This window comes from Ornithodoros turicata, chromosome 4, assembly GCF_037126465.1.
Source record: "Ornithodoros turicata isolate Travis chromosome 4, ASM3712646v1, whole genome shotgun sequence".
NCBI classification, from domain to species: domain Eukaryota; kingdom Metazoa; phylum Arthropoda; class Arachnida; order Ixodida; family Argasidae; genus Ornithodoros; species Ornithodoros turicata.
The window spans coordinates 70191823-70212884 of NC_088204.1; the positions used below are offsets into that span (position 1 = coordinate 70191823).

Genomic DNA, 21062 nt, shown 5'->3' on the forward strand with positions numbered 1-21062 from the left:
TTTTGTTGCGGAGTCCCACTATAAAGGATGTGACGATAACGCCAAATGGATTAGAAGTCGTTACCTCAAAAATTACCGCAGCCGTGTTTCTGAGGAGAAAAAAACGTCCCACAGCGTAGCCGAAGAAAGAACGCACAGACGCCGAACCTTCCAAATAAGAATAATAACGATTCTGAGCCGAGTAATTCTCAATGTCCGGTATCACCTCATGTTGCATAGTTTTTCAATGATAACAAATAAGGCGTCTCTCCCCATGTGACATTTCATCCAATTTTGCCATAATCATATTGTATTAGAAAAGCCTCACGGAGCTCCGCATATTTCGCTTCAACAACGTGTGGAAGCTTCTAGCAAAGTGTATGGGTCGAAAAAAAAAGCCCGACGAACCATGCTTAACGACAACGTGTTCAGTGCGACGGCAACGGATATATCCGGGGAAAGTTGGATAAAACACGCTATCAAAAATGTTCCACACTTCACTCGAATACCCATTTTCAACCCCACCCATACCAGTTTCAAATGCCTTGCGAAGCTTCCAGCTGAACCCACGTCGCAACACACCGATTCTTGCTGCCTATTGGCAGAAATCACAGCCAGAAAAGCTCTGTAATCTCGACGTGCAGAAATACGCTCCAAAAAACAGCGTACAGGAAATCAGTTCGAAATCTAAAAACGCGGGACCCTACTAGCGATGCAAAATCACACCCAGTCAGAAAAGAAGCACGCAGGTTTTCATTTCGAGTGATTCAGATCGTAAATTGTGAAAAGAAATTGAAAGGCCGCATTGCAAGTGTTCAAGAAAAGCCTATATGTCCAGGACTTCTGGAGGGAAAATCTTTCTGCTGGGTGCGGAGTATTCCTTGCAAGTCCGATGCTCTTGCACTGCAAGTACCTCTGTAACATCGTTTGGCCTCCTGCGAGCAGAAAATAAAGGACGAAAAGCGTTAGCGAAAAGAAACATATAGTAGAAGTAGTATAGTGTAGTTGTGTAGTGTAGTGTAGTGGAGCATAGTGAATTAGTTCACGTAGTTAGTTCAGTCATTAGTTCATGTAGTGCAGGGAGTGAAATAGTAGTGTAGTGTAGTAGTTGTAGTAGAGTCGTAGTATAGTACTAGTAGTACACTAGTAGTAGTAGTAGTAGTAGTAGTAGTGGTAGCAGTGTAGGAGAAACATATGACATGTAGTGCACGAAGCCTCGTGCTACGAGCCATCCACAGGTTGATTTGACATTGTTCTTCTCCTGCCTTTACTATTTGTAAACTTTACACAATGTCCTAAAAAAAGATACCCCGAGTTATTTCATGGAAATTGCCACAGACTAGCATAGTGACGATAAAGACATGGAGAAAATCGGGACATGAGTCGGGACAAAGGTCCGAATGCGTACCTCAGCGTACCTGCTCTATGTTGACTAAAAAAGACAATGACAGAGAATAGCAACAAAAGATAAAGTTCGGTCGATGAAAGTCACCAGTGAGGACTACTTGCCGACAGTTTGCAACCTCTTGGGAGTGACCAATAGCAAATATCTATATACTTGCATTACAGTCACTTGATGTTGCGCCAATTTTCTCTCAGAGGGGTTCAGTGATAATCCCCCGTTAATCTGTTCTTGTTTTCCTTCTAGCAAGACAGTCTCTTTTGCGAGTGTCGCTAGGTGAGGTTCCTGTTCTATCGTTTCTGCTACGTGTTGAAGTTCCTATGTGAGGTGTACAGTCTTTCTGTGGCGTGTGTAACTGCGTGTGTAACTGCTTCGCTAAAGTGCTATCGGCTGCATCCAGACACGCAGAATTCAAAATGCAAAATAGCTTCAGCAGTCAGCAAGTGAGGAGGCTACATGCTATTCGGCCGCTCAAACGATTCGTTGCTGCAAAATGCTCAGAAACAGTGAACTGATAGTCGTAACTGCACATGCAGAGAGTGATATAAGCTTCCACCTAAAACGGGTTGTGACGCGTCGTCTCAGTTTATTTCGTATAAATGTAAAATACAACTTTTTGGCATCGATGTGAACCTGCATTCTAAGAGTTGCAGCAAAGAGGGTAATAGGCGCCGTACAAAATTAGAACCACGAATACCGAAACTCATCAGTCTCTGACATCACAGCAGGCGTCTCCACCAGTGGGGTGGCGCGGGAGACGTCATGTGCTGCCGAGTACCAATGCGAATGGACGAGGCTCTGATGTCAGAGCTGGACGAGTACGTGTATTTGAGGGTTTATATCTCGCCAAGTACGACAAGTGAACAACATGAACAACATCTACAAAAGTGTCACAACCCCTTTAACTCCGCAATGGCGTCACATTTGCTAAGAAAGAAACAACTAAAACGATATAATAGCCAGGTGCTGGAAGAATGCCAAGAATAATATTAGAAGACGCAAGCAAGTGAACACAGCGCTTGGGAGAGAGTTGCAAGGCTGTGACGTCAACGTCGGCGGACTCAAGCGACAGGGGCGCGTTGCTGGCGTCGACTGAAGATCGCACGATCGTAGCGCCGTCCGTACTCATGCAATGAGCGGTGCTACGATGCTGCCTGTTCTACGTAGCGGACCTGCCTTTAGCACTGCCCTGCTGGCACATGTTGCTGTTGAATACTCATAAAGGCCATAACAGTATACTACTATCAGCGTGCTTTGGGTGCTGTCTGTGTGCTTAATTTGTTATCAACGTTAGGGTACTTTCGGAAGAACTTACCAGAAAAGAGAACGAGTTCGTCCAAGTAGCGGACCCCGAAAGTGTCGCTTCCTAAAAGAGAGAAAGCACCGCAATTACAATGCTTTCACTTTAGTCTTTCGTCTGAAAGGTCTCTACGACTGCTGATGCACATTGTACATGATGGAAAGTAATTGGCTGGAACATACAATGGGACAAACAAAAGGGGACACAAGCCTCAAGGTGCACACTTGTACCAAGGTACCTTTGCTGTACTGCATAGTTTCACAACTTAATCGACTTCTCAAGGACACACTTAAACTCCAGTCAACGCTTGCGTATTCGCAGCACATATTGGTTGGAAGAGGGCGCACTGTACGTCAAATTTCAAATAAAAATGTTTTACAAACGTCCATAGATACTCTACAGTTGGAACCGCATGGCGTGTTCTGCGTCGTGTGAAACCGCGCGTAAATGTGCTCCGATACGACAGATAATGAAGATGTCAAGCAGGTCGAACCTCGTGGAAGAAAAACTATGCATGAAGGGGCGGCACACTCGAAAAACAGAGCTTCACCGCATAGCACGCTGTGCTCCAACTATTGCCACGAATTGTAGGGTTATCTCCTCTGATTCGAGGAGAGAGAGGGGGCGTACGCCTTTTTGTGGCAATTTTGATATATGGTAATTACCACGAAAAGGCGTACGCCTCCCTCTCTCCTCAAATCAAAAGCGATAACCCTATCATTCGCGACAATGGTTGGAGCACAGCGTGCTATGCGGTGAAGTTCTGTTTTAAGAGTGTAGAAAGCAATAATGCAAGTGTAAAAGGCCGAGCGTGGGCAAAAACACAGAGGCAAATGTCATCGTATTCACAAGTCAAGTGTACAACGAGGTGAAGCTTAAACAAAATGTCAACGCGAAAATCTGATACAAATGATTGGATCTATTGTGGATTTTCGTTTTGCGAATATTGTACGTTGTATGTATACGTACGTCTATATAACGTGTACATAACGACGTATCATTATGTTATGTATAATTATGATCGATGTGTACATAATGTACATGTATGATGTTATGAACGATACCGGTAACAAATGTGTACATGCATGTACGTGTAAATCGCTGAGTTGGCCACATAGGAAAATAGTTCAGGAAGCGCTCTTAAGAGGGCAATCACCATTTGGTGCTGTGCACTGCAAGTACGAGAGCGCTGCGGTACATATCTGTCTTTGCTTTTGGCGCACGGAGAACACAGCAGAACGTTTCTTTTCTTGCTTTTTTTTTGCACTGACTCTGTTCATATGAACCGTGCGCTATTCAAGACAAGGACAACACAGGAAGTACCCAACACCCCTCTGTCAGCTCCAAACCGCGAGGTCGTGGCTTGGCATTTCAGCATGTTTACTTTCTTGGAGCACAATGATTGCTTCACTTACCAGCAGGATTAAGATTATTACGAAAACGCTTAATAGTAAAGGACAAAACAACCTTAACGAAAGGTACTCACATGCCTTAACCAATCGCACGCAGTCCCATCTGGAGCGGGGTACACTGCACTCAAGAGGTCACCTGGTGAACAACAATGTACCAGGCACAGATTTATTTGGGTATCATTCTGCAAAGGAAAGAAATACAGAAAGATGCAGTCCGCAGCCTTGCGTATAGTAGAGATCATATTGGGAGTCGTTTTAGTGGACTTAGGAAGACCGGAAAGCTCACAGAGATCGCCATAAAATTACCATACACTGTATTTGCTTGTCTCTTAGACAACCCGCACACAGCTTGTCACATAGCTCAGCGTAGTTTAGCTTACAGTATATTCGGCAATCGTAATTTTGTATATGTCTATTGATTCCCCAGTTTCTATTGATTGATTCTATTGATTGCAACTTTGATTCCCCAGTTTCAGGAATTGAAATCCGCATTCATGTCCACATAAATATCCATATAAATGATGTGTTTATTTGATTTAGATTTGATTGACGGCAATGAAAGGATAGGATTTGGCTATGGACTGAATAATGTTTTTTCCCGAGTGACTTGAACTTGGATTGAATGATTTTTAAATGTTTTCCTAAAATGTGTCCGCGTTAACCTATTACTCCCCTAAATGAGCAACCCAAATGATGTACACATGTAGTCTCGTGCAACGAATATCCGCCTAGCTGTACACATCCCGCCTGCAATGGCATCGCTGTTTCTCTCATTGCTTTTTATAATTACATGTAACGAAGAAGAACGAACACTAAGCCTACCAGCATTAACGTGGCAACTGAACGAATGTTCCCCGAAACATGATAGAAGACAATAAATCAGCTTTGTTGTTTCAATCGTATGCTGTCTCATGTTAAGCCATTAGGTATTATTCCTTTTGACGTTATGGTCTCCGCCTCTGTTTTTTGCTCAGAGTGTCATATGCCTATCGCACTGCGTCTATAATCTGATATATTTGTAGCTGATTCTGCGCCACTTTTTACGCACTGAAGCCTAAGCTTTTCAGTTGACGCGTGTTAGAGAGGCGACTTTCCGCACTTTGAGGCGGATTTGACCCGAGTCAAAATGACCTCATGTGCCCACACAAATTTAAATCCCGATTCGATTTAGAATGGATTTATTGTCATTGGCACAATGGGGGCATTTGATATGAATCCTAAACGTATCACGAAAATCACATACGATGGACATTCTTTGCATATTTAAAGAATGCCCACACAGAAAATAACATGGGAAAACACAAAAAATAGGAAACACAACGTCTGTTCCACAAATGGACCAGTATCTTCCTTCGACCCTTACCCCGCAAAACTTGATTCCTGGCCTCGCTGATGATTTAGAGCGACAGAAGCTGTCTTCATGAAATCTCGATCCCGGCGTAAGGAAATAACTTGGATTTTGATGAGAAAAGCAAGATCTGTCAAGAGTTCTGGAGGCGAAGGATGAACATACTCGATTGTAAGCGACACATTAGCCATCAGCACACCAGATGCCACTTACTGAAAATAGGCAATCATATCTTCTTCGGCGAGATCGTTGAAGATGCCATCTACTTCCGAAGTGCACCCATGTGTTTCTCGTACACCTGCACCCATTCTGAAGAGGGGAAGAAAGCGGAGAAGAAACATCGCTCAGTACCTTTCGGGACCTGTGAGTTAGTGTTGTTGGTGAAAGTGGTCAAGAAGGAATGCACAGGGGGCATGATGGGTGAGAATTCGTTAAAGTGTCACTGTCGAACTAAATCACACGTCTTCAGCATCCTACTGAATAAATGCGGTTGTGTTGGTCCGCGTGTTTCACACCGTATCCTCGAAAAATGTTGTTTTTTATGTTAACTGGGTATTCTCTAGGTTCTTAGAAGTGTGGCGTCATCCGGTGTTCAATCTGCCAAAGGTTCTGGCAACATTTCCCCTCATTGGTTAGTTTCCGCCTCCTCGTCACAGATGCAGCCAGTTTTTCAACGTGTCGCGGGGAGCGGAGACGCACGCTGTTGCTAGGACACATACTTGGAAACAGACGCTAGAGATCCCAGTGACGTCGCCTACTCTGGGAGAATTCGAAACTATAAACTTTCTGCGCGTTCTTTGGGAAATTTTTGGAAGCGCTTAATGTTTACTGGCGGTACATCTATTCAGCGCAGTCCGTCCTTGAGCTAAGTTGATTTATCGCACGAAATAAGATAAAATATGTTTATTAAATCTGAAGCTAAACTTGAATGAAACAAGCCGCCATCCCAATGTCCAGTCCCAATCACTACCCGGTCTGACCCATGTTCTTTCGAGGAGTGGTAGCATGTTAACATACTGTTGCTTGTTGTCAACATGCGTGGGAAGACACTCGACAAAAAACAATATCTGGCGCAATCTTCGGGATGACCTTCCAACGCGTCTATTTTTGCCACTAATATCTTTAAGATTATTGCATAAGTTCGCGATAAATCGCTGTTTGATGTGAGGTAATGATAATTTGTGAAGTCCAGAGCATGAAGGCTCGGATTTTTAAAAAGTCACGACATTGCAACCCACACAGAGACGTAAAGAGAAGACCGCGGTGGAATGGGAGAACACATAGGGGGCTGTTCGCGGTCTCAGGCTGGACGCTGCGCCGGACATGGCCAGCTGAAGGGAAGGGTAAGTGAAATTGAGATGGACGGAATACTAGTCAGCCACAAGTAAGCAAAATGAACAACAAAAGGTAGTAAACCGAAGAAGCGAACGAATAAAAGTGGGAAAAGTCCCAGCCTCAAAACGTTGTTCCGTGGGCGTTCGTTCTTTAACGCCCTTGTCATACCCATACATATGCATATGTAATCTCCTCTCTTTTTCCTTCTTAATAAACATAACCCCATTCGGGCGTCTTCTTTTTACGTCTGTGTGCGCTTCGCAATGCTGTAAAGCCGAACATTCATGTTCTGGAGTTTACAAATTATCATTACCTCACACCAAAGAGCGATTTATAGCAAACTTCTGAAATAAACTTTAATATATTAGTGGCAGAACAAACTCGCTACAAGGTCGTCCCGAGGATTGCCCAGGGTTTTGTTTTCTCGTGTCCGTTTCTACACATGTTGCAACAAGTGAGAGCATGTCAACATCCTGCCACGCCTGGAAAGACTACGGGCAGAACTAGTGATGGGCGATACTATCGAAACATTCGATACTATCGATACTTTTTGACTATCGATTGTCCAACTATCGAGTGAACCGGAATATCGATAGTATCGCGATAGTTTGTCGGACTATCGATAATATGGTGACTGGTGCGCCTGGTGCGTCGGTGGTGCACTTCACTGAGCTTCACGTCGCTTAAGCCAAGCCAGTCCCGCACTTCGCTTCTGCCTGCAAACTTTTCATACTTTATTCAGCCCGAATTTAAAGTTTTAGCTTGTTCCTTTTGAAAATGACACTTTATGCGAAATTTCCGTTTCGCTCCTGCAAACAATCAATAGTTTGTTCACTCAGAATTTAAAATTTTAGCATGTTCCTCTCCAAAACGAAACCTTCTGAATTCGCGTTTCGCTCCTGCAAACTATCAATAGTTCGCTCAATCCGAAATTATATTTTAGTTTTTCTCTAGCAAACTATCTGCACTTCGAATTTAAAATTTGAGCAGGTAACGAAACTTTCTGAATTCGCGTTTCGCTCCTGCAAATTATCCATAGTTTATTTATTTCTAATTTATGATTTCAGCATGTTTCTTTTGAAAACGAAACCTCCTGAATTCACGCTTCGCTCCAGCAAACTATCAATAGTCCGCTCACTGCGAATTTAAAATTTTAGCAGTTTCTTTTGAGAACGAAACCTTCTGAATTCGCTTTTGTTCCTGGAAACTCTCAATAGTTTGTTCACTCAAAATTTAAAATTTGAGCAGGTTTCTATTGAAAACTAAACTTTCTGACTTCGCGTTTCACTCCTGCAAACTCTCAATAGTTTGTTGACTACGAATTTAAAAATTTACTCATGCTTCTTTAAAAAAACGTGTGAGTTCGCGTTTCACTCATGCAAAGTATCGTTTAGTCACTCGCAATTTAAAAGTGAACATATTTCCATCGGAAACAAAACCGTACGAATTCTTGTTTTTCGCATGCAGTTCGACGATCGCGTTTCGCTCGTGATTGATAATTACCTCTCGGGGGGGGGGGGGAGCCGGAAATCAAATATGCAGTGCACGAAATATGAACTATCGGAGTATACATCTACACACTTCTATAAAGTTGGCATTTCTGAGGAGGAATTAGTGGCCCTTAATTGTCACAAACCCGTATTACTGTGACAGTAACATAAACTAGTAACAGTTTGACAGCGTATGCGGCTGCTCTGAATAATACTAACCATACGCATAGCGCACAACAACCCACGAAATCTCTTTTTCTGCTTTGTTGGCTTAAGCAGAGCAGAAGTTCCCGTCCGTTTTTCGGCTCCTTATATAATCGTTTTGTTTTCTTTCGTGCTAACGGTGCGAAACTATTTGAAAGATATCTGCTGTGTAACTATAAATAAAGGTATTTGATTACCTTGATAAATAACTCGAAGCAGTGACTTCTACATTTTTGCAGCAAGCGGGTTTGGTATGTGTCCAGCTTACTATCGATAGGTGAAACCATCGATAGTTTTGAACAAAACTATCGATACTTAAATGAGTAGTCATCTCAACCATCGATAGTACTATCGATAGTGTTTGGATGACTATCGCCCATCACTAGGCAGAACCGGTATTCATTGCGGTGTTCGCCGCTAGTCGGGCGTTTATCGGGGTGAGGTCACGCTAACGGGAGATTGGTTGGAAGTTGCGAGCACAGTACATGTGTGATACAACAGGTTATGAAGTCAATGCGCTACGGGTACCGGATGTACTATATAAAAATATTGTAAGTTTATTTGGTATAGTCCCGCATGCCATTCAGGGATATGTGTCTATAGCATATGGTTCAGCGCGATACGTACACTTTTGCAATGTATGTTGCAATACGATCTGTGGCTTCTTGGATATCCCTGTTAAGCGTTACGATTGCAGCACTCTTCCCTGTGCACAGACTACGAGGCACTGCTGAACCTAAAAGAATGCAATATATGGTAGTGAGCGTTCGAATTTTGTGTCGACAGACGAGAACATCCCCTGTATATAAATGGTGATACTTAGGGATGGCGAGCCAGGCGACGAGGCTGTTTTTGACGAATGCTTTACTAAATGACAAAGTTTATTTTGCAAGCTTTACTTTCTTATTATGCGCGCTTGCTTTTTCTAATCTCCATAAACTGCAAAAAGATTTCTCTCCCTCTCATCCATTTTTACGCTTCTCGTTTCGGAACGCATCTTTAACTGACATTTTCTGACGCACCGAGTAAAATATATATAGAGATAATAAACACGTTGTCACATTTTCGCTATCACATTAAAAGCGATAAAAAAACCCCAGTGCGAGGGGACAACAAAAAGGACAAAGGACAGACAAACACAGCACCGTGAAACCTAACCTAACCTTTCACAACCTCGCAGTAGCCATCTTCCTTCCCCGATTTGCATATCTTCCTCCTGTAACAGGACATTGGTGTCATCCCTTTTGGCATTGAAAGGTTTTTAACAATATTAACAAAGGAAACCATTTCAGATAGGAAATTTGTTCAATTTCCTATCTGAAATACGACATTACAAAATTTAAATCACAGTAATGATTCCAAAACGTTAGTGAAATTCAAGTAATATGATACCGGGCACAGTTAAGACCACCTTAAAAAAAAAAAGGAACTCTGTAGACACTGTTTTGGATACCAAAGGGATACTAAAGGTACCACTTACTCTACCGGAAAGCACTGGCGATAACTACACTGTGACGTTGCGATAACAACATCTAATGTCAATGAATGACCACTATCCAGTTCGTCATATTAATGTATTGAAACTTAGTGGATTATTGTATTGTACGCATGTACTGCATGTACATGTTAGCCGAGCCTAGACCATTACACATGGTTTGTGACTAATTTTACAAATAAATCTACTCCTAATTATTATGCATGACTTACTCACATCCTTCACGAGTTACGTGGTAGAAATTGATCCCCTGTTTTTTCTGCAGTCGATACCCATTTATCCAGCATTCGACATTCCCAAAGAAAGATTTCAAACAGCTATATATCCGAATAAACAAAACACAAGAGGAGCGAAGTGAATAGTTTCCAGCCATGCCTGTGTTCATTCTTCGTTTTGCGAACTGTACAATGCTATTTGTGTGGAGTCAGAGTAGTGTGTTCTCTTTACGAACACCAAGTATCCGGAAGCTCCACGTTCATTGATTGCTGTGCAATGTTTTTGTGCTTCGATGCTTTGACCAGCGTGAGGCACACATGAGAAAGCAGAGAAGCCAAACAGTAGTCACCATACTGATGCTATCACATGCCCCTACAGGTCCTTGTAAACTATGTATCACAAAGAGAAAGAGAATCATCAAGCTTATCTCAGTGTTCACATTGCCTTGGCCATGTCCACACAGAGCACATCAAGGTGTTTGCTGACTTGCTCTCTCGTAGTCGCTTGATATATCCATCTGGATATAGCCTTAATTCTGTTTTCTTTCCACGACTTGTACTGCGCGCTGACCGGTTCGGGCAGGTAGTGCCATACAATAAGGTGAGTCTTAGAAGAGATGAAACCATGTGGCACATGTATAAGCAGGGAAGGGTAACGGTAATGGTAATGGAAGCAGAAACGGTATATTTCGGAAATTAGAGATGGTACCGATAACAGGAACGGAAAGGCGCACCACCGTCCTCCATTACCGGAAACAGAAACGTAAACGAAAATTATCAACCGGCATTGATTTTGGGTAATGGCTGTTCCTGTTGTGCGATGACATTTGAGTGACTTTTCATTTTACTTTTGTATTTTGGTGATTCCATTCCCTGTAATGCTTTGAATACTATACGAGAGCATGGAAACAAAGCGCAATATTGGACCTCGAGGGTACGTCCCTCGCTTAACCCGTCCCAGTCCTCATAACTCTACGACATCAACACATCACTGTACTCTACCCAGTCATTATCATTAACTTATTTGTTGTTGTTGTTGTTGTTGTACTCTACCATAGCACGAGGATGACAGGTTACAATTTTTAGTTATTCATATTTTTTTACATTTTTTTATGTCACCGTGGCCATGACAGTATTATTTATTACTTGGAGCGTCCGCTTATGAGTGCGACATTGGATGAAGGTCACGCCCATCTTGGGTTGCTGGGCCCTGAGCGATCTGAAGACATGTTTGTACATTTTTTTTTTTCAAAGTTTTGCAAGATGTGCGCATACTAACGACGTAAAATCACTTGTGTAGTGTGTACGCGTGACACCGAAGCAGCGCGTGGGCAAAACAGGGTGCTGACAGAGCCGGACGGGCTGTCCTCTGACAGCTCTGTAACATCGTTCCATTCCCAGAAACAGCAACGGAAACGTAACGAAAACGAAATTGAAAGGCTGGTATCAGAAATGGATAACGGAAACGAAAATATAGCAGTAACGAAAATGGAAACAGTAACGAAAGTACGTCCGTCATCCTTCCCTGTGTATAAGTGGTGAACTGTGCTTTCTCATGTGCCCATTGAGCAGCAAGTGAACAGTGACCCACGGCAACTATATTTTCTTCATAGAGCAAGAGGACCACGCATAGCCTGGCTAACTATTTCTTTTCATCGTTGCAATAAATATATTGTCTTCATTCTGGTCTGGAAACTGAAGCCCTGGAAGCGACTAGGTAGAAGCAAGTCTGATGCACTGAGATCCATTCAGGGTGCTCCTGTTACGGATAGAGTGAGATCGGACAAAAAAAATGTACCTGATGAAGGGGGCCGACTGCATATATAGTGCAATTCTATGATCTGAAAAAACGCGAGCCCCTCGTTAAGTACACAGTGAAGTACCTTGCTGAGAACCATCTCGTCGGAATTCATCACATTTTTTACATTTAAATTACATCTTAAGAAATACTCACGCAGTTACAAGAAGAAGCACATCCTTTGTGACCGCTTTGGCTTGAAGTTTTGCTTCCTCCAGACTATGTGTGTGAGCTGCATAACGTGCGAAAATTCTTAGAGATTCTTCACTGTCGATGTTGCCATCGCTTCGCAACTTCATGAATGTTGATTCGCTTCCTGGCCCAATCTGTGGTTTTCATATTTGGAAGACAAGAGCAAATTCGTAAACCCACCAGGCATTCCAAAAACATGCCCTGTTGACTCAAAGAGACGAGTCTGTAACTATGCCTAACGAAAATTAGATGCCAAAATATGTCGGTACATGCATCACAGTTATCCGCACATCTCCACCAGCACCATAAGGTGCAACCTATATTGTGGAAATCAGTTGTGCAACCAGAAATCACATGGAATTTTACTGCAGACTCTTCTATCAAATAGGAATTAGTTTCCTATGGTCTAGACTTTATTATGTTTTGGAGTTTGAGTTTGGTTATAGAAAAAAATGGAAGCTATTGAATACTTTTTATGTTATGAACTCTCTCCTGGAGGATGCCTATAAAATATTGCGGAGGCCTGCCATTAACCGCTAGCGACTGTCGCCAATATATAACGTTGCCGACAGATGCAAAGCATTTCCCTATATGTGCCGTCGGGGGCATATCTGCCATACTTGAGTTGCATGCAATGTGCTCCGAACCTTTTGAGTCCTTTTGTCGATATCTCTGCGCCTAGACACAAAATGTTTTAGTTTGGAATCCGTAGAACCATTTTTGGAACATTGTGGTGACGAAGGCTTGCCTCAAAACCGGTACGTACTATGGCAAGTGATTTTGACGAATCTTGGAGACTGACTGATTATTGAATATAGAAAATTTGATATGCCACGTCTTGAAAAAGCTGTGGCCATAAATGTGGTCTATATGCAAGTGGGATGACAACTTTAATGGTAGAAGGAGAGGATTCTATTGGGATGCGCATCATCTTATATACTGTTGTGTGATTGTTGGCAAGAAAAATTAATTTTTGAACCTGTTGTTGTTGTTCTTCTTAAGTGTTGAGTGTTGAGTGTTTGAACCTGCTGAAGCATATAGTATAGGAGCTACTGCTTAGACTTCATCTTTGTACCCCACCCGCCTGCTTGCGTATTCCGACCCCAAATATCGCGCCGGTGGTGCTCTCATAGCTTTTTAAGAAATCTGCAGAGTATAAAAACAGCATCCTGAAAGCACACGTTAAACATAATTTGCTTGAGCAAAGCTTGGAATAGAAAGTGATCTCACCCCAGAAGTTTGTCCTGGTATTAGCCTGATGAAAGCATGCCTGAAACCACTTGCGTACTTCAATGTGGCCTAGAAAACTACAGAGTAGTTACTATCCGAGGGATGTTGCAAGCGTTGATCAAACATGACACCTCCACCAGTATCGATGAACTGTATGCTCCAAAGGATTAAAATATGTTCCAGTAGAGCACTATCTAATAAGCAAACTGTGTCAGACGGCCCACAAAAAATACAGGTTATATTTGTAATGGAAAGATTTATTCGACGCAATAAACTCTGCAACGCACACGCATACACCCCAGTGCCACACACACACGTGAGTACACTCTTAGAAATAGGTCTTCTATCGTGCCGTCAAGAGCTGCCGTGTCTTCTAGATTCACGCTCAAGGCCGAAGTTTTAGACGGCAGATGCCCACGTGACCCGGGAGAAAAGAAAATACCATAAAAAATTGTCTTGCTTTTTTTGGCGCGTACGCCGTGTAGAAGACACGCTTATCACGTGACCAGGAATCGGACGTCGTGAAGCATATTTCGTGTTGTCTAAATTTTTGCCGTGGTTTCTATGGGCTCGGAGTGATCACCTGACCGGCTTCGAGGACCGGAATCACGTGAACTATGCGACGGGGCCAGACATGCTGGTGGCGCGGCACTGGTCACACCTCTTCTTCGGTGCCTTGCCGCCAGCGTTTCCTTGCTTTGCTGATTCTGGGATTCTATTACAGGTAAAACACCTCCGTTTAATAAATTTTATTGCGATAACTATGCTAGAAGCACTACTATTGTAGTGGCTACCTGTTATTTCCCCACGTTTCTAACGAGCATTTGGAAGGTGCAGGTGCGAATGGAAGTGTCATGGCGGTCGTGACAGAATGTCAACGAAAGTTATCTGGTGATGCTTGAGAAGTTGAGTTGTAAAGGTATTCGAGAGACGCTAATGTGTTATCAGCTGTATCCGGTTTGTAGCTCTGTTAGAATTGCCTCTAAACGTGTACTTCACGAGCGCTAACGCTTGTGTATGGCGCAGGATGTTTTTGTCATTCGGGGGCTCGTTCCGGCCGTGGTTTGAGTAACCATTCTCTGTCTCAACTGGCCGCAGTGGGTATGGACGTGACCAACGAAGACTTCACTGGTGTTCAACGTGCCGCCTGGAGGGAATGTGCGTGCGGTTCATGCCGAAGACTGACAGATATTAGCCGGAACACGGCACAAGTGTTACCCGGAACATGCGTCCAATGCTAACAATCACCTGTCGACCATGACCGCATTCAGTAAGGTATCTCTTTGATCTCTCCTCCTACATACTTGGAACTGCCATGGTACCAATGTACCATTTTTCTCTCCTCGCTGCCTACCTATCATCGTTTTAGTATAAGCTATAGTTCGTACCTTTCACTGTTGTCGATAGTGACTTTTATTACACTTAATGTTGTTCGTATCCACTTTGTAATGCGTCTTTGTCGTCGTTTACTTTGTCACAGTTACGCCTGGAAGCAGAATTCCGATTCGAGGCCTGGATGGGAAGCATGGAGGAAACGCTGCACAACGGGTGACAACTGCCATATCAACCGCCCCCACAAAGAGATGTAGAGTCACTGCCACAATTTCACAACTTTGCCGAAATAAAGTCTTCAATCCCCTTTGAAACAATTCTGTTGACTGCAAGCATGCCTGCCAAGCCTGCGCCGGGGGGAGGGGAAGCAGTAGCACGCGGGGAGGGGGAAATGACCGGGAAAGGAGGAAACTGTGAAGCATAAAACAGACGCCACTTTTGTGGCTTCTACGAGGAAACCACGTGATGCGACGTCATTCCCCGCGCTTTCGCGTGGTCTCTACGTAGAAACCCCAAAATTACCGTTTTTTTCGGGTTTCTGTAGAAGACACGATAGAAGATCCATTTTAAGAGTGTACACACATGAACACATATATACAGATGAACAACGATAGCATGCACACAGGAACTACAATGATAAAAAGCAGCACAGATTGAGGCTTCGTACTTTCACCTGGGCAGCATTTCAGAGTCAAAGATTCTGGTGGGCGTGCCTTATTCTTGGAGAGGTTGCATGAAAGCCGGATAAATGAGATTACTATGGACGTTGAGGATTTGTTCTAGTATTCAGATATGATGATTTTGGAGCAAGCTATGGAACAGGTCATAGATGCAGTAGGAACCACCCTGTTCAAAAGTTATACAGGCATAGCCGTCTCACATTCCTTCCTATACGTCGCATTCACACAGTAAATGATGTTGGAACAGTCAGTGGTGGTGCATCTAGAGGGGACCGTTTTGCGTCGGAGTTTAGGCGTTTGCATGAGGTCACCTCTGGCCGTAGCGCTTATGGAATTTATCTGGCAGGGCAGGGCAGCCGGCCCCAGAGCAATGACGTGTACCCACGTCATTAGGCGTGTACATGGCAAACTGATTCTTCTGGAATTAGGGCTGGATCGCTGACAGCATCACTGCCAGGCTTAGGAGGAGGAGGAGGAGTGTCGTTGGGAGGAACCGAGAGGTCTGCCTGCCTGATTTGGCGGCATGTTTCTCGGGAAGGGAAAGGTGGTGGAGAGGAGGAGAGGAAAGGATGAAGTGGAAGACCGAGCGGAATCCGCTCGGGGGGAGGATAGCTGCGTCCATGGGCCGACTTCAGGGGAAACTGTGCCGGCATACGCCTATTACACATCTGAGGGAAACCCAGGAAAAACCCCAGACGGCACAGCCGGCCCGCGGATTCGAACCGCGGACCTCCCAGTCTCCAGCGCACGCGTTACCGCTGCGCCAGCGGAGCTGGTTCCAGGCTTAGGCGGGCGCTCGTTCGCCTCATTCTCACGGTTGCTTATGGTGATCAAAAAGGGTGCATTCAATTACTCTGCGTTAAAGTCTTCGAGGGCAATGAGCGACAGTTCACTGACGAACATTCATGAAAGTGGTTCCCTCTTTCCCCAATGAACTTATACAGTCAAAAAGAGATTCACAAAGAAAAGTTGCAAGAAAATTTTATCTTACCCCGTTCAGGGCTGTCTCGATGAACTCCATCGCAAGCGATTCGCTTTGAAACAGTTCATCAAATGAGCCATCAGCTATGACACTCACTGAGACATGAACCGCACGAGGAAGTATCTAATATTGGAAAATGAAAAAGAACTGAATTGATCTGGGAGACAAGAAAAAAAAAACGAAGATCATGACATATAGTGAAATACTACTGCAGAGTTGAACATATACCAGAAATTTCATACTATATGTATATATATATATATATATGTAGAAAGATAAAAGTTCAGAAGGCCACGAAGCAAGTATAGTTACGAAGAAATGAAAGCCAATCAACGAAGGGAGGGGAAGCAAAAAAGGGGTGATTTATTACAATTTAAACTATTGGAAAGGTGTCTAGGGGTATGGTCAACGTTGCGTGTGTGTGTATATATATATATATATATATATATAACCCGTATGAGCGACATTTATCCTCTTCTCCTCTACCATACGTTCGGAATCTTTAGACTCTTATCCTGTTTCTCAAGTTCCTCCTAAGTTTCTTAAATGAAACATCTAATTTATAGTAGTCAAAGCATCACGGTCAGCACTCATGTCTGCTAACACATGAAAAAGCACCATGTGCAGTCCGTTTGGCGTTTCATCGTCGTTTCTTCCCCGTACGCCGAGTACATCTTTTTAGCGTTCAAAACTCTTCCGGGATATCGACAATCTATTTCACAGGAATCATTGTCATCGCATTGTCTTACAAAGCGCACTAAAACGCACGCAACTACTGCGCAGGAGATACAGTCTCTGCCCCGGCAACGGAAGACAAAACCAACTTGCTGCAACGCTGTTTCCAAGTTCCAACTGTCAGTCTCGCCCTCTCACAGTTTGAATTTGAACTGAAAGACGCCGGCCGCCTTACCGTGTCGCCCTCACAGTTACTGCCTGGTTATTGCATCGTCATTGCATCACCCTCTGCAAGTTTTTCATCTGAATTATTTAGCTCGGTTTCTGCTATTTCTGGAATGCGTCTCTTGACGTTTAACTGGTACTTTATATCTTCTGATATTCACCTTGAATATGAGCACGAATTGAAGTTGCAGCATATATTTGATCGCAGACGCAGGTGGTTAAAAAGCAATAAAAGAGCACGTGCTCAAGTAGATCAAACTAAGCCAGAAGGGTGTGTTGGAAGCAGTGGCGTATCTAGAGCTACCTGCGCCCATGGCAACCATGAGTCTGCGCCCCTGTTCAGGCACATATCGAGGACACAGTTGGTCGTGTTTTGTAAATACTTTAATGAAGTCCACATAACTACTACACATGCAAATGGCCCACTAACGTCACATGATAGCCTTTCTGGCTTTTGCTGCTGCAAATTTGTCGATAATGTCACTGAAATCAATTTTTCTGTTTCTTCTCCTTCAACACTTAGGACAGCAAGGTCGGAAAGCCTGTCCTGGCCCATTGATGCTCTTAAATACGAAAGTATCAGCTTGCTAAGTATAAGCTTGCTAAGCTTGCTTGTAAAGTATAAGCTTGCTAAGCTTGCTTGTAAAGTATAAGCTTGCTAAATGACCGCTCACTGCTGGCAATTGAAACCGCGATCGTATGCATTATCTGGACCGCAACCCGAAGGTTCGGGAAGACATACTCATCTCCATGAGTGAACAATAAATTCAAGAAGCTCTTCGGGTCTCGATATTTTGTTTTCTGTGCGCCTCGCGAGCAACATTCTGCACTCCAAAATTTCTTCGTACAGCTCGTTGCCGTCAACATCGGAAGTGTAAAATTTGCCGAAATCGCCCCTACACCTTTACACCTGCCCCAGCCCGACACACGGGTTCAGGTCGACCCTCTGTTGGTCGAACTCCTCTTTTCGTCGGGTCGATTTTTCTTGCTCAGATATCTCTCTCAAAGTCCCCACTGCTGCGATCGGCTTGCTACCTAAACATCCTCAAATGCTGCTGTCACGTCTCGAGTGGGATCTCCCTTTTGTTTAGGCTGCTTTGGTCTCCGCCCGTGACAGTCGCTCACTGAGCTGGTTCAGTTTGCTCACCGTGCCCCGTTCTCGTCAAATACGTCCCGCGCCCAGTTTAGCTACCTCGTGGTTAACATGATGTCCTTGGGGATGCGTTTTCGTGTGGTCCGCACTACGTTTCACACTACAACCTCTCTAATGGCGGGTGCTTTAGATTCATTTATGAATGTGCCAGGTTGAGTGCACGACCTGGCACATTCACACCCGACCACATAATGGCGCCCCTGTTCACCTGGCGCCCATGGCACCTGTCCACACCCTGCCACACCCTAGATACGCCACTGGTTGGAAGAGTGGACTCTTCCCCCACGATGGGGGAATCTGCCGACCTTGGGATCACAACTGGCGCTTTTCTCCTCAGTTTCTAGAGACTAATGTCTCTATGCGACAGTTTCTTGATTCGTGGTTGTATAACAGCAATGCAGACATTTTTACTTATACTATCCTCTCTTCCGCACAGCCCGTTGTCTCCTGTCGCCCCACCTAATACTTTCGTGATTTGTGGACCGCGGTTGCTACAACGACAGCCATGTCAAAGACCATATTGACAGTTGAATGTGCCCCGGATAGACGTTTCTTTTGTATAAGAAGCTATAGCTTCTTTTCGGTGGTTAAAGCCACATACAAGGCAATCCCAAAGTACCTGGTTCAGGTTTGCGCCAAATATTGCAGGTATGTGCCAAAATCTCTAGCTGTGCCACGGACTGAAGTACAGATACGTTCGCCTTCCGCTTTCGTTTGCAAAATTCGAATCGCTCAGCCGTAACGAGGGATTCGGTACTAAGTGGTCTTATCAGACACTTCAGATGTACGGGCGTCCATCTTACCTGAGGGAGGTTGTTGTATTTTGGCTGAAGAAGCGTAGTCCACCACGCGTAAGCTTGTAATAAATTTTAGGGAGGTTCATTGCCGTTTTTCAATTGTCTGCTACACTATTGGACCTGGCTTTTCCCACTCTACTTGAGCGAGGTTCCGAAGCTCTTAAGCAAAGTTTAGGTGCGGCCTCCGTTTAGTGAAAGTTGAGTAAGGAAGAACGTACCCGCTTCAGTTCGACTATTTCTTGACCGTGAAGTACACACTTAAAAATGAACTTCACCGCATAGCACGCTCATAGCCAACCATCATCTCGAATGATATCGGTATCTGCCCTGATTTGTTGAAAACGGGAGGCGTACGCCTCTTTGTGACAATTATGAACAGCATAAGTGTCACAAAAAAGGCGTACGCCTCCGGTTTCAACAAATCAGGGCAGATAACGATATCATTCGAGATGACAGTTGGTTAGGAGCGTGCTATGCGGTGAAGTTCATTTCTAAGAGTGTATACTGCTCCGGTACTGCTGCTTAGGCCAGATCGCATGCTCTATACGCTCGTATGCTGCACTCGCAAGCGCCTTCTTCGAGAGTTCGTGGGGTCTAAATTCATATTCTCGACGCCAATGTTACGCCCCGTTCCAACGTTAGGAAAGGTACGGCACACCACACCGAAAAAGTGCCGCGGAAAGCACGCGCAGCGCTAGTTGGGCCAAGCGCGCGGCACAAAGACAATGACCATGAGATTCATACGCACCGCCTTCTCTGTAGTAAAAGTTATTTTGCAAGCCATGTTCAAGCATCACCGCAGGACCGGATATTAACACCTCTTCAGGTTCCTCGACTCGTTACTACCACTTAACCCCAGTCCATCCGGCGGAACCCATGTAGCACGTGGAAAGCACGGGCAATGAGAAACGCTTTTTTTAAGCATGATGTCTTTCCTCAGACCCACACTAATCTCTGTGCGACTTATAGTGTGCAAAACTTCTGAGACAAGCGACTGTTGCCTCTCAGCAGGTGCACGTGAATGACATCCACAGACAGGAATTGATGTTCAGGTTTGCAGCCGAAGAGCCACTTATGACACTTGGTGTAACAAGTGATATGTACTGAACTGCACTTGAGAACAATGGCATTATATCTGTCCCGCACAGGTGATTATCAGACCCAAGCTCTGTTGCGTCACGTAGCGAGCAATTACATACCCTGAATCAGAATGTGCCGGATGACCTAAGTAGCAAAATGTCAATATTAGCGGATGGGCGAGATCAGGATGAATTTTTTGAGCAGAGAGAGGATGTAGATGCTGACTTGTGCAACCCATACTGACGATCAATCTCAGCGAAGCTCGTCTCAACAAAGGAAGCTCCGTAGCAAGCAGCAAGCTCAGCAAAGTCAAGAGACACTGGTGTCGCTTATAATAAGCCACCCTTGCCCACCATTTTTAGAAGTGGATATTGTGTGAAGCGTACCCTTCTTCGCTCTCGGACGTGACAAAGTCTGCTATGCGATGTGCTTTTCGATGGCGGTGCTTTTTCTAAAGATCCGTGTTCGCGCCGCGAAGCAACTGTGGCTATGAGCGACGTAAAGACGCGGACAGATGAGAGCGCGCGCACAGATTCGGTTTCGGCTCATTTGCATAGCAAACAAAAACTGCTCGTATCTTGAAGCACAGAAACATTTCGAAGTCGCTGACAGCTGGGACAGATTTCCACTACGACGGATCCTGCCATCTCAATTTTTCCTAAAACTCGTTAATTAGGAAATTTAATTACCGGATTTTAGTTCATTTTTAGTTTAGTTTGATTTAGTTTCGTTTAGTCA

The 21062-nt window shown here is 44.2% G+C and overlaps 1 protein-coding gene across 2 annotated transcripts; it reads right to left on the minus strand.

The window, feature by feature from the left end:
• Nucleotides 1–716: 716 nt before the first annotated feature.
• LOC135391802 (uncharacterized) lies at nt 717–20292 on the minus strand. 2 transcript variants are annotated; one of them, XM_064622269.1, is made up of 11 exons: nt 20099–20292; nt 16404–16517; nt 13401–13469; nt 12135–12304; nt 9634–9686; nt 9098–9206; nt 5655–5750; nt 5457–5544; nt 4168–4275; nt 2697–2747; nt 717–914 (listed from the first exon to the last, which is right to left on the minus strand). In XM_064622269.1, exons 1-11 carry the CDS (start codon nt 20120–20122, stop codon nt 795–797), a joined length of 1002 nt encoding a protein of 333 aa, XP_064478339.1. In that variant the 5' UTR covers nt 20123–20292; the 3' UTR covers nt 717–794. The 2 variants fall into 2 exon arrangements, with proteins under 2 accessions (XP_064478339.1, XP_064478338.1); XM_064622268.1 differs by having other exon boundaries at nt 5457–5583.
• Between the last annotated feature and the right edge of the window lie 770 nt (nt 20293–21062).